Below are 13,517 nucleotides of genomic sequence, written 5' to 3' on the forward strand. Positions count from 1 at the left end.
TTTGCCATAACAGCACTTTGCATGCTTTTGAGAGCCTGAGACTCCTGTTTCAAACTGGGTTCAAGATCCCAGTGAGTGAGGAAGCTCACTGGGTGATCTTAGGCCCAACATTTTCAGTAAGCGTAGCCTACCTTACAGTGTTGTTGTAAGAGAACAGTGGAGGAGAGAAGAAACGTGAGCACCCCATGGAAGATAGGGAGGACAAAAAAAATATAAGGCATTAATAATATTGTGGGGTGGGGTGGGCTGTTAGAACGTTTGAAGTTATTCCGTGCCTTGGGTATTCCTGGTCCAGGTTGTTATGGTTACCACGATCACCATTGTGTGCATGCACATACAGGTTTGAAAAAACAAAGCTCGCGGTTGAAGGCAATGATTGAATCCAATCCCCTGTCATGAAACAAGGCCCTTAATCCGATGCATCAACTCCCCCTCCACTGCTGCCCTGAACTCACATCCATAATTCAGATTTTAGTGCGCTACAAGCACAGAGTGGGAATAAACAAACCGAAGCGCTTCAAAGGCGTCTGCATGCCAAGTAGTTCCAGATGACTCAAGCATGTGACTCATGCCACAAGGTGGACAAAAACCCTTCAGTCATTAGCCGGGTTGACTTATGGGAGATGGCCGTCGTTGGAGTCGGAACAGAAATCAGTTTAATACCCATCTGCTGCGTTGCTTCGTTTCCTGACACTGGGAAGTCCCAAACGGCCATATTTAGGCGAGGAAAACAGATTTGGGAAGGGGAAGGTTCTGAACGAAAAAGCAGGGGAAAGATTGTCTGCTCTTCTCCCCCTTCAGCTTCCTTGATTCAAAACGTCCCGTCCCCATCGTCAGAGCGTCTTTTCCAGGGCTAAAAGAGGGCTGGCTCATCATAAATAAGTATTTTATTTCTCTATTTTATTTTCTGCATTTATTATAAGTATATAAGGAGTGGCTAAGCCAGAGTGAGCTACCGTTTTTTAGTTTTCTTACCTAGAGAGAATCTTCTCTTATGTGTTTTTGAGCCCTACACAAAGATAACCTTGCTTATGCAGAGCTGTAACTAGTTCAGTCTGTGCCCGAGGCAAGAATGGAAAATTGTTGGGCCCCCCTCTGCTTTATCCCTGGTCAAGGTGGCTGGGGCCAGCTCAGTCTCCTCACCTCTGAGAAGGGAAGCAGGGTCAGTCCGCGCCAGCATTCGGATGGGAAACCACCAAGGGATTTCAAAGTCCTTATGCAGAAGAAGTCACCAAATTGTCCTCCAGATGAAGTCACCAAATTGTCCTCACTGGCAGTCTTCAAGCAAAGGTTGGATACACACTTTTCTTGGATGCTTTAGGATGCTCTGGGCTGATCCTGCATTGAGCAGGGGGTTGGACTAGATGGCCTGTGTGGCCCATTCCAACTCTATGATTCTATGATTCTAAGAAGTCAATGGCAGACCCACCTCTGTTTCGCTCCTGCCTTGATAACCCCATACAGTCTCCGTCATTTGATTGCCGCTCAAGGGCTGTTGACACACACATCCGTCCGCACTCAGTGATTGCCATTTTAAAAGTTAAGTACATTAAAAAAAAACAAGAGTAATAATAACACTTTGGCCACAACACACTTTTTCTGCCCCCCTTTAGCTGTGAGCACCTGAGGCCTTGCTCACCTTGCCCTTGTTACAGCCTCCGTCCTGATGTGTCTTTGATGCGCAAAGAGACTCCTGGTGGTTTGCGTGCGTGGCGGATTGGTGAAGGCCAAGGATGTATTAGTGAGGATGCATGTGGCTTGTGCTCAAACAGCATCGTGGTGCACAGACTTGTGTTGTCTTCCCCAGAACATACAGGGAAGGGGTGTCATTTTCAGCTCCACTTGACTGTTGACCTAGTCCAGGCTTTACCCTGGGATTTCTTGATGGCCCAGACCTTCCAGCGTTGTGCAGGGCCTGCAAAGAGGACCTCTTCTGCGAGGTCTGTGGTTGAGGCTGGGGCAGTGGGGGAAGATCAGTGGGGGCCCCCCCGGTATCAAACTGCAACTTTGATTACTTCGTCTCTCCTGCCTCCTCCTCCTCCTAGAGGTAGGGGTAGGGGTTTGGGATGGGAGGGGTTCTTTGCCATGTTGTTGGGTTGTTGGCCTCTTTTATTTGTATTTTTCATCCATTTTAATCGGCTTTTAATGGGGGTTTTAACTGGACATCTGTAACCCACCACAAACCTACTTGGGAGTTGCGGGTAATAAATTTAACAACAACAACAGGATTTCCCCAAGGGGTGGAAGTTAATTTTTAATGTTTTTACATTTGTTAAACTTTTATTAGGTGATATAATCATACGTGGTCACGCTGACCCCAAAATGGCCAGTGTTGGGCCTGGAACGGGCGGGCCGTGTCCACAGCTGTGCTTCCCAACCATATTCTTCACGATCGTGCCACTTTCGGGATTTCTGAAGACCTGCAAACTGTTTCTCCATGTTAAAAGAATAGTTGAGAAAGCCTGCCTTAGTCACTATTGTCGTCCTCGTTTTTTAGGTTGGGCAAAAGGGAAAGAGAAGAACGGCTGGCCCACAGGGGTCGGCGGCCTCTCCTTGCTATTGGTTTTGGAGGACTGTGGTTAAATTGTTAATCTGTCAGAGGCTGCACCTTACAGCTGCCCCCTGTTAACTCAGATCAGGAGAAAATGAGCCAGGGACTGTATTATCCCTGAGTGTTCCTGTCCTTCGGGACCAGAGGCTATGCTTCATAGTTCACGGTTTCCAGCTTGCTTTATTAAAGCAAACACTGCCTTGCCTTCTCTTACCTGTCGGGGAGAGCTGAGAAACCCGTGACGTGCAGACTCATTCCTTGGCTGTGTGTTTGCCTAGGGACCAGTAGGATCAAGGGGGAGCTTGACATGTCCATGGAGTCAAGGGGGGGAAAGGACTATAAAACTGGATCCAGCGCAGCCTTTGTCAACTTTTTTTACCATTGAGAAACCCCCGAAACGTTCTCCAGGCTTCAAGAAACCCCAGAAGTAGCACGGTCGTGTGGAATATGGTGGGGAAACACTGTTGTATGTGCATCCGTGTGGAGCCCCTCCCCTTCCTACCTCCTCCAGGGCCATCATTGGCCATTTCAGGGAGGGGAAGTTGGGTCAACATGACCATATATGGTCATATCACCTAAAACATTTAAATTTTTTTAAAAAAAATATATATAAAGACGTAATTATCTCCCACCCTTCCAGGGCCATCAAGCAACCTCCGGGTTTCACGAAACCCTGATTCAGCTCATAATATTTCCAAATTCAGTTTGGAGCCTAGGCCCCTGCTCAAGTTTGCTCTCCAGGAATCAAAAGAAAGCAAGATCAAAACTGAACACAGACTACTGAAAGAAGTTAGATGCTCTGAGAAACAAGCTCAAAAGGGGGAGAAGGAGGAGGAGGCAGTTCCAACCCCGCAAAGCCCTTTTAAAAATGCTAGATTTTTTCTTTAAAGTTCCGTGCCGATTGACTGGAGGGAGGTGGTGTTGAAGGCAGCTGTTAAACAATTTCACAATATTTTGTGTCTTTCACTCTCGTGCTTTCTTTCCCAAGAGGAGAAAATCCTGTAGATTAGAAAATAGAAAAGAATCCAGCAAGGAGCAAGGGGGGAGAAGGCGAAGAAGGGTTTTTTTGGGGGGAAGGGGGGGGGTTGCTTTCCTTTTAACAATAGTGACGGGCTTTAGTAAAACATATCTTCCTCCGGCTCTGATATATCTAACGCGGGATGAAAGAAAGGAGCAGTCAAGGGGAAAAGACAGGCACCAAATATACAAGCAGGAGTGGAAGTGTCTTTCTCCTCTCAGCCTCTGGCGGGACTTGTCTGCCCGCATCAGCCAGTGATGGGGAAAAACTATCCTCGTGCAAACAGCAGAAGACTAGAGGGGTACACAAAGCCCTTCCTTATGATACAGCTCCAGGTAGTTGGCAGAGGAAGGAGAAGGGGGGGGGGCTCAGTGCCAGAAAGCAGAAAGCTTTGTCCTGTAGGCAGATTCAGCCTGAGACGGAACGAAGCTGAAGGCGGAAAATGCAGAATTCTTTTCTCTTCCTGCTGGAACTAAAATCTGTTCCACTATATATTTCTGGTAAGGGCTTGGAAGAGGAGCATGTCTCACGGCTTAAGTGCCACTCAGGGCAGCTGTCCCGCCCCTGAATGCCTCCTCCTCCAACCGCCTTGCCTATCTGTCCAGCAGCCAGCCAATTGCCTTCCGTCCCCCACCCGACCACCCCCTCCTCCTTCCACTTCCCTCTGAGGCTTGGAGGCTGCAGATCCCTGCTGCGTGATAGCTGCCCCTGCCAGTGAGTTCCCTAACAGCTTCCTGTAGCCTTTCCAGGTCCTGGGGAGAGGGGGAGGCCGTCTGCAGAGTTCTTCCACTCCACCCCCCTAATCTAGCACCTGTTGTATTCCTGAATGCAATGGGCTTGGTCCGTGGACTCCCAAGGGTCTGCGAGTGCCCCGGAGGGGGTCCGTGGCCTTTTCCATCTCGCCTTAATGGACTCAGCGACAAGCATGGGAATCAGCCATTTCCATTGCCCCCCCCCCCCAAGTGTGAGTGAGGTCTCCTGGTTTCTGTGACTGGGAGGGGGAGGAGCCTGCACATCGCCTCCTGCTCTAACCTGCCTCCTGTCTCTTCCCCCTGTGTCCTCCCCGAGGTGGAAGGGAGCCTGCAAGCAGTACTGCCTCTTGGTAGCCACATAATAAGAGGGCAAGTGGCTGTGGAAACAGCAGATTTTGTCACTGAATTGCATTTATTTAGGGTGAGCAAACATCTGCTGGAGCTTGGTGCCTGGCATTAGGATGGGATTATGTTTCCAGTCCATCTGGCATCGGAAGATATTTATGCATGAACCCAAAATAAGGAAAGCCCTGTGGTGTTAGTCAGGCTCTTCCTTTGAGCGGTCCTATAATTCAGCTGCATTTGTGCTCCTTGATTTGTCAGTAAAGAAGCAGCATATTTCTTGCGGTGTATGCGTGTGCGTGCATGTTGAGCTTGTTTTGTTGTTTTACAGTGCAAGGGGGGGGGAATGCTTTTCATGTTCTATTGGATATGCTAGCTGGCATCGCAGGATTGGCACTCGGCAAATAAATAACCAAAGGCTAGCCTGAGAATGATGCCTGCCCTCCTCCAGCAAAGGGTGATTTAAGCATGATAACCCAAAGCAGAATTGCAGCCTGCATGAGACGCGGCGTCTCTCAAAGGGTTTCCGGGGTTGTTTTGCTCAATGACCACAGGCAACCTTTGTGGAAAGCGTACAGCTCAAAATGTCCTTATTTATCACGCCGGTTCTGACTCTTCATCTGCCTGGTTGGGCTTTCCTTTTTCCCATCTTTGTTTTTAAAGGCAGCTGAGTTCAGTAAGCTCAACCTCTTGTCACTCAGGAGTACTTCTGATAGAGCAGGGACGGCCAAACTGTAGCTCTCCAGATGTCCACGGGCTACAATTCCCAGTGCTGGCAGGGAGTCATGGGAATTGTAGTCCATGAACATCTGGAGAGCCACAGTGCTGGCAGGGGCTCCAGGGAATTGTAGTCCATGGACATCTAGAGCAGGGGTAGTCAACCTGTGGTCCTCCAGATGTTCATGGACTACAATTCCCTGGAGCCCCTGCCAGCATTTGCTGGCAGGGGCTCATGGGAATTGTAGTCCATTAATATCTGGAGGACCACAGGTTGACTACCCCTGTTCTAGAGGGCCGCAGTTTGAGTACCCCTGGTCTAGAGAGCCACAGATTGGCCATCCTGTGATAGAGGGTCGTCTTCTTCACTGCCCAAAAGGCCTTTGGAGCCAGCTGGGGAAAAACTCCCATTGATTCACCACGATCAATGGCTGATCCTGCATTGAGCAGGGGGTTGGACTAGATGGCCTCTATGGTCCCTTCCAACTCTATGATTCTATGATCCCTTTGGGTCAGGCACCACGTTTGTCACACATCTGGTTATTTCCCCCTCCAGGGTTTATTTCTGCCTCCTAAATCTCTTGCGATGAAATATGTACTGCTGCCATACAATTCATAAGGTGCTTTGCAACGCTCGCTTCCCGAGGAGCAACAGGAGAAAATCGATATCGTTGGAAAGAAAATCAACTTAGCTGAGCCATGAGTTGAATTATTATTATTATCATCATCAGTTTTGCAATGCTGAGCAACTCATGTGGTATAGCACTGTGCATCCATGCTTTTCCTGCCTAGGTTCTCCTTCACAACGGAGCTCGCTCTCCCTCTTTTCTTTTAGAAATGTCTGTGTTTCAGGGAAACCTCATTACCTTCATAGAGTTGCTAGGTAAACAGGAGACTTCCCTATATGCCCCTTCTGCTAGTCTGCAGAGTCATTTGCAGTAGTCCTCCTTGGTTGTGCATTGTGAGGTTATCCTGTTTTATTGGGCAGGAAAGGGAGCTTGAATTGATTTAAATAGGGGGGGGGGCAGGCTTTATTTACATGGATTTCTCCATCCTCCAGCACATGTTGTTATCATCCTGGCTAAAACCCAATGACCCCGATTACCGTGAAGCTGTTTACAAGGTTTAGGTTAATTGGATTTCTTAACTACTTCCCAGGGCAGAACTACAGCATGGACAGAGTTCAAAAAAACCAGAATGCAGCCTGGATATAAACAGGAGGGAAGCGGCTTTACTTAATAATCGGCTAAGCGCAAAGCGGGGCACGGGTGGGATGTGCGGCTCGGTACAAAATAAGTCTTCTTTTGCGCCTGCCACGTCTTAGCAAGACCCAGCCGGCCGGTCCATCCGACCCCTTCCGCCTATTCGGTAAGGATCCGTTTCAAAACGAGAGGTTCTGGAAATGGCTGTGGCTTCACCTCATCGTTTGCGCTTTCTTGGGGAAGGATCATGAATAAACTAGCTCATGCAGTGCATGGCTGCCTGTACAGACAGGGAGGAGGTATGCTGGGGGCCCTGTTTTCATATGCATCCACCCTATGGACTCGGTTGCCTTTTCAATGGGGCAACATCGCACCCTCCAGGTGTGCCCCGTAACTGCAGCCTTTTCTGCCTTAAAACGGATTTGTTTTTGTCACTGCCATTTCGAGATCCTGGTTTTCCGTTTCAGACTTGGTAACCTTCTCCCATCTGCTTGTTTTCAGGCTTCCGAAGGGTCGGAGAAGCTCTTCTCGCCTGCAGGAACGAAAGGTAGGCGATCTAAAGACCCATTAAGACTTTCTCTGGCGTTTTGTGGCTGGCGGTTGTTTTTCATCTGAAGGCATGCGGGGAGGAACGAGGCTATGAGGCGCACCGTCCATCAGCCACCCAGCAGCAGGGCCTCTTGGGCAGGGTTGCGAGATCCAGTTTGGGAAGGAACCTGGAGATTTTGGGGGTGGGACCTGGGGAGGGGGGACCTCATCAGAATACAATGCCGCTATAGTCCAATCTCCAAAGCAGCCGTTTTCTCCAGGGGTCTTGATCTCTCTAGTCTAGAGATCTATGGGGAGCACTCCAGGGCTCACCTGGAGGTTGGCAATCCTACTTTAGAAGGAACTGGGCATCCAGTTATCAGACACCAAGTTTCTCTGCTTGTGTCTTTGATACTTTTAAATGCTTAATAAGCTAATTACAGTGCATCAGGTGACCGACACCTGGCAGGAAACGGAGGAGGTATTCTGTTGACGGTGTGATGTCATTTCCTGCACGAACTCGGAAGTGATGTCGTACCATTCTGGGATTCCCCAGAAACTCTATTGTTTTACCATATACCGTGCTAAATTTGAAAACCTGGCAACTCCATCTGTTTTTTACTTACAAAATACCTTTAATAAAATCGCAGCCATATGAAGCCGCTCCAGTGGGCAAATCCCAGGTACCATCTTGAGCCAATGTGATGCCGTTTGGCCATAACCATCGGGTTGCTAACCTCCAGGTGATGGCTGGAGACCTCCCGCTGTTACAACTGCTTTCCAAGTTGATCCAGCTCATACGCTGACCAATGGGGCAATCTCCCTAAATGCTAATATCTAAAGTTTCCGTCCACTCAGTTGCAGCTGGGGAGAGTTCAGAAAGCTCTGTCACATCTCCCTGGAAAGCACGACAGTCACATTCCTGTGACAGACAGCCAGTAGTTTGGCAGGCTGCACCACAATCGCTTTCAGGTCCTGGTATTTCTGCCCCATTTAACAGCAACCTTGCACAGCAGCCAAAGCCGCTTTGGTGGGTGGACCCGATGGCATTTGTACCGCACTGAAGTCCCTCCCCTAACTCCGCCTTCTTCAGCCTCCACCCCTAAATCTTCGCAACCCTACGCAGCTGTCAAACAGAGGCGCTGAAAAGAGCCTTGAGCCGACACTGTCCTCTCCCCTCTTCGGCCTCATTCCCTGCGAGGAAATCATAATTCAGTATGAAAGTATCGTCTGAGGTGGTGATGAATTGCCGTTTGTTGGCACGAGGCTCTTGTTTGTCTCGCTGCAGACGTTTCTTCCTGGTGCAAAGGGAGGGAGGGAGGGAGGCCTTCATGCCGAGGCCCTCCGCAAGGCATCCTCCCCGCAAATAAATCAATGAACAAACAAGAAAAGGCTGTTTGTTTTGGCGCCCGACTTTCTCACACATGGTGTGTTCAGACAGTCTCTCTTTCACATTTCCTTTCCCCCCCCCCCCTGCCCACCTCTTTCACTATCTGAAAGACAAGCCTTTTACCTCTGGGCAGATGGGAAAGAAGGCAGGGTGAATTAGGAGCTCCAAAACGCTCGTAAGTCAAGGTATGGAGGAAGCCTCTGCAGAACTCAGCCTCTTATCCCTTTAGTACTCGGGTGGGATCTTAGAAACACTTACGGCAGGGCTGCTTTCTTATCGAGAGCTCTCTACCGAGTACATCAGGGGTGGGGCGGGGCGGGGGGAAATCTCTGTCAAATACTGTTGGACCACATGCAGGTGGCGCGATAAAGCGTGGTCTGTTTAAACCTCGGTTTGTGCAACCAGCTCCGCTAGATGTAATAAATCATAACAAACTGCAGTTAGTTAACAAACCAGCTACAAATGCTAGTAGACCATCTGTACTGTTGCAAGACCGTCTGCAATTTCGCACGGCACAGTGCAAGGTGGGGTAGGCACAGCGTCTCAGGATATTTTTTGTAAAATGTGGCCTTGCATACGGTAAGCTCCTTGCAGGGAGTGACAAAGGTGGGTGTAAGAACTGCCAGAAACTCTGTGGTGAAACCATAGAGTTTCCAGCGATTCCTAGAAATTTGTTTTAGTCATCTCTGGAAACTCTGCGGTGAAGGTCTTGTATCCCCTTCCTAACTAAGAGGACTTGGAAGTCCCATTCATCCCCATCATTGGCCTTTCCTCTTCCTTAAAGAAATGGATATGAAGCAATATAGAAAAGTTCTTTGGGCATCTTACTTTAATACTTTCCGCCTTACCACTGAGAAAAGGGACCTTGTCCCCAAATGATAAGTATTCCTTACAGCACACATGCTGTGGGCACTGGGGAATGTAGAGTTGGCGCCTTAGTGCCCTGTTTTCAGTATTCAACATGGATCTCCTACCCTTAGAGAACATAGTCAAAACACTTTAAATGTTTTTGACACCTCAGTGTTCCCATATGTCTGTTCAGCTAAACATCCGGAAGAAGTTCCTGACATTTAGGATGGTTCCTCAGTGGAACAGGCTTCCTCAGGAGGTGGTAGGTTGTCCTTCCTTGCAAGTTTTTAAGCAGAGACTAGAGAATCATCTGACAGAAATGCTGACTCTGTGAATTTAGACAGATTGTGAGAGGGTGAAAGGATGTGCCAGTCTTTGTTTCTTGTGGCCCTTCCTTGCATACTCAGGGAATTGCTAATTGCCACTGTGGGATGGTAGGTGAATTTCCTCCAGGTCAGGCTGGATTATAGGGATGGAAGGTGAATTTCCTCAAGACCAGCCTGGATTCTGGAGATTTTTGGTGGGGGGATCACTTGGGCATGAAATTGGGGTCACTGTGGGCAGGCAGGTAGTTGTGAGTGTCCTGCATTGGACAGGGGGTTGTGCTAGATGACCCTGGAGGTACCTTCCAACTCTATGATTCTATGAATCTTATACTGCTATTTTGTATCTCCGAGAGTAATCCTAAGCATGCCTACTCAGAATCCAATTCGGATCTATCCAGTGGACTTGACTTCCAAGGAAGATTTTTTTAAAGGATTGCACTGCGCTTGTATCTGCTCATTTCACAGGCTCCCAAATAGTTCCACCCTTGGCCATATTACTCAAGAGTGTCATTAATATAAAATATTATTTAACTATGTGGAGCCTGTATTTCTAGCATGCAACACTAACATTTTTCGCTGTTTGACTGTAATAAATTCTCTTTTCAACAAGCTGCAGTTAATTTGGGCTGGGAATATTGCAGATAGTAGCCCTGAAACCAGAACTGGACCTTGGAATATAAATTTCCGAGGCGTTGATGGCTTTCATTTGTGTCTTTAGGAATCAGTGTTCCTCTGAGATATCTTAAGCTAGCTTCTGAACATTATCATTTTGGTGTTTGATTTCAAGAAGGTTGAATTGTCACTGCTTCTTCCTGAAGGGCTGTAGCTCTGTGGGGCAGCTAAGGTCTGCCCCACACAAGACTGCTGGACTCATAACTCATAGCTCCTACTGGTTTGAAATCGAGTTGTTAGCTTGTACGGTGGTGGGAAATGCCATCAAACTACAGCCAACTTGGCCAACCTTGCAGCGTTTTCAAGGCGAGAGACGAACAGAGTTCCTTGGTGATCTCCCACCCAAGTCCTCACCAGGGCCCACCCTGCTTCACTGGTGAGATTTGGCAAGCCTGGGCTATCCAGATAGGGACATCGTCTCTGGATGACTGAATATCCCTAATGCTGAAGGGTTTTCTCATTTTTCCAGCACACCCCATAGAATCATAGATTTGGAATGGGCCATACAGGCCATCTAGTCGAACCTCCTGCAGGATCAGCTTGAAGCATCCAGGATAATATCTGTCCAGCCGTTGCTTGAAGACTGCCAGTGAGGGGGAGCTCCCCACCTCCTTAGGCAGCCCATTCCACTGCTGAACTAGACTCATAGAATTCTAGAGTGGCAAGGGACCCTATAGGTCATCTAGTCCAACCCTTGCTTATAGACTTGGAAAGGATCTCGCTCCTGACAAGTCCAGGCACTCCACTTTCACAACACACTCTTCAGGAAGAAAAAGGTGACCTGCTAGGTAATGTCTCCAGCCTTTGACAAGGCAGAACGATGGTTTCCCAGCAGGCAGGCTTTAATTGTCAACTCCCCCAGTGGGCGAAGCGCTTTCAGCCCATTTGAAGTCTCCCTACCTTTTCATTGTATTGTCTTTCATTTTGGCCTCTTGACCACAGAAGAGCGCCTTGGGCCAGGAAAGAGAGAGTCCTTGTTAAGAACGGACCGGGAGCTTTCGGCTGCTGCGTACGATCCAAAAAGGAGACCTTGTTCTTTGGAAAACCGAGGCTGCATAATTTTGTTGCCTTAAGGACATGGAGTCTTTCCCTGCTTCCCCCCACCCCACCCCACCCCCTTCCCCTTCCCCTTTCCTTTCCTGCTGTGCTAAGCTGTCATAGTAAATCATCCTAAAAAACGAGAAATGCAAAACCTCCCGAGATGGGGCATGCTGTTTCAGAACGGATACCTTATTATTTCAAGAAGGGCCGGGGGCGTGGGAGGGTTTAGAAATGGAGGGTTACTTCACCTGGATCTCGGCAGGCTCTCCGTGAAGTGGAAACTTAACACTGCCGAAGCGGCTCTCGATGTATACAGTAGACGGCGGCCTTATGCTCTCTCTGGGGAACTGAACTCGGCATAAAAGGACTGGGAGTTCTCCTCCTGCTGCTGCCTGTAGTTTGACCCCGCGCGAGGTATTTTGCTTCTGTGTTGCCGATTTCCTCTCCCGTTTCTCCCTAACAAACTCCGAATCCATCATCTAGAGCAGGGGTAGTCAACCTGTGGTCCTCCAGATGTCCACGGACTACAATTCCCATGAGCTGCTGCCAGCGTTTATTTTGACTCTAGTAGGCTGGTGAAACCAGAATTCAGGTTGTATGTAGATCATCACCCATAACCCGATTTGTCTTGATAAATGCTGGGTTTTAGTGGCTTTTCTTTGCAATGTAGAAGAGCGAATGCTGGCAGGGGGCTCTTGGGAATTGTAGTCCACGGACATCTGGAGGGCCGCAGTTTGACTACCCCTGCCATAGGGTTTTCAAGGTAGCAGCGTAGCAGCCCCGTTCTTCTGTGGTGGTCTCCCACCCATCGGCTAAGGAGATCTAGCCAGCTTAAGACATCCAGGTCATGCCCCATAGGGCCCCCCAAAGAGCATTAAGGTCAACTAGTCAGAACCTACTTAGAGTCCCTGGTCCCAAAGAAGTAAAACTGGTTTCATCCACAACCAGGACTTTTTCGGCTCTGGCTTCAGCCTGGTGGGATGCTCTGCCAGAGATCAGGGCCCTCTGAGGCCTTAACCTGTTCTGGAGGGTCTGCAAGACAGAGCTCTCCCGCCAGGCCTATGATTGAAGCCAGGAAATAAGGCTAACTAATTCTGGCCTCCCTCCCTCCCTCCTTGAAAACTCCCTCCTTGAAAACATCTAGAAACCCATCCATCAAAGCAGGAAAAACTTTTGCGCACTATGGCAACCTCGGGATAATTTTAACTTAACATACGTGGCTTTTAAAGTTTTTAGAACCTAAATCATCTAATATTCAGTGTATTAACTAGTTTATGTCATGATTTATTGTTACCTACCCTGGGCCACACAAGGAAAGGCATCATAATTATAAAATTACTACTACTACTACTACTACTACTACTACTACTACTACTACTACTACTACATGTCAGCCTTTCTCAACTTTTTTACCATTGAGAAACCCCTGAAACATTCTTCAGGCTTTGAGAAACCCCAGAAGTGGTTGTGATCATGCACAATAAGATTGGAAAGCAGAGCTGTGGACACGCCTACCAGGGGATCCTCCCATTCCCACCCCCTCCAGGTCCATTTTAGAGGAGGGGTCGAAATGACCACATATGGTCCTATCACCTGATTAATGTTTAACAAATTTTTTAACTCCCACCCCTTCAGGAAACCCTTCCAGTAAGCCCCTTCGCAAAACCCTGGTTGAGAAAGCCCATTATGCATAGCAGCAGAGTGTTCGACCTCAGTTTTGCCCCCCTGGTTATCAGAGGATCCTACTCCGAGGAAAGCAGCTGCCCCAGAGAGGAAATCCCTTTGCACTGTAATATCGTGCCAATACCAAAGATTCTTACACCCATTGGCCATCACATCGCAACACCTTGTCCCGTTTGCTCTGCCCAGGCACAGGATCCACGCCCCTCTGTGTCATGGACCCACGGGGAATTCATAGCCGACCAGGGAGGTCAATTTTCAATCAGCACTGTTTGTCTCACGTCAGTAGAGTTCAAACTCACCTGGTCGTGAAATGTCGTCGGGAGGGCAGCCGATGGAGAGGAACAATTTATGGCTTTAATATCAACAACAATCTAGTGTTGTCAAAGACAAGTCGGCCAGCCCTAACCTCTTTGCGACATAACCCAGATGCCCCCAGTTTGGTTTTT

The 13,517-nt window shown here is 48.5% G+C and overlaps 1 protein-coding gene across 27 annotated transcripts in view; it reads left to right on the forward strand.

Moving 5' to 3' along the window:
- Positions 1–13,517, forward strand: part of FBRSL1 (fibrosin like 1) — a 668,249-nt gene that overhangs the window by 580,853 nt on the left and 73,879 nt on the right. For all 27 annotated transcript variants that reach the window (XM_077309268.1, XM_077309269.1, XM_077309248.1 and 24 more), the window contains one exon: positions 7,084–7,129. In XM_077309268.1, coding sequence (XP_077165383.1) covers positions 7,084–7,129 — 46 coding nt within the window. The remainder of the gene's footprint in view (positions 1–7,083; positions 7,130–13,517) is intronic.

This window comes from Paroedura picta, chromosome 13 (genome assembly GCF_049243985.1).
Source record: "Paroedura picta isolate Pp20150507F chromosome 13, Ppicta_v3.0, whole genome shotgun sequence".
Lineage (NCBI taxonomy): Eukaryota > Metazoa > Chordata > Lepidosauria > Squamata > Gekkonidae > Paroedura > Paroedura picta.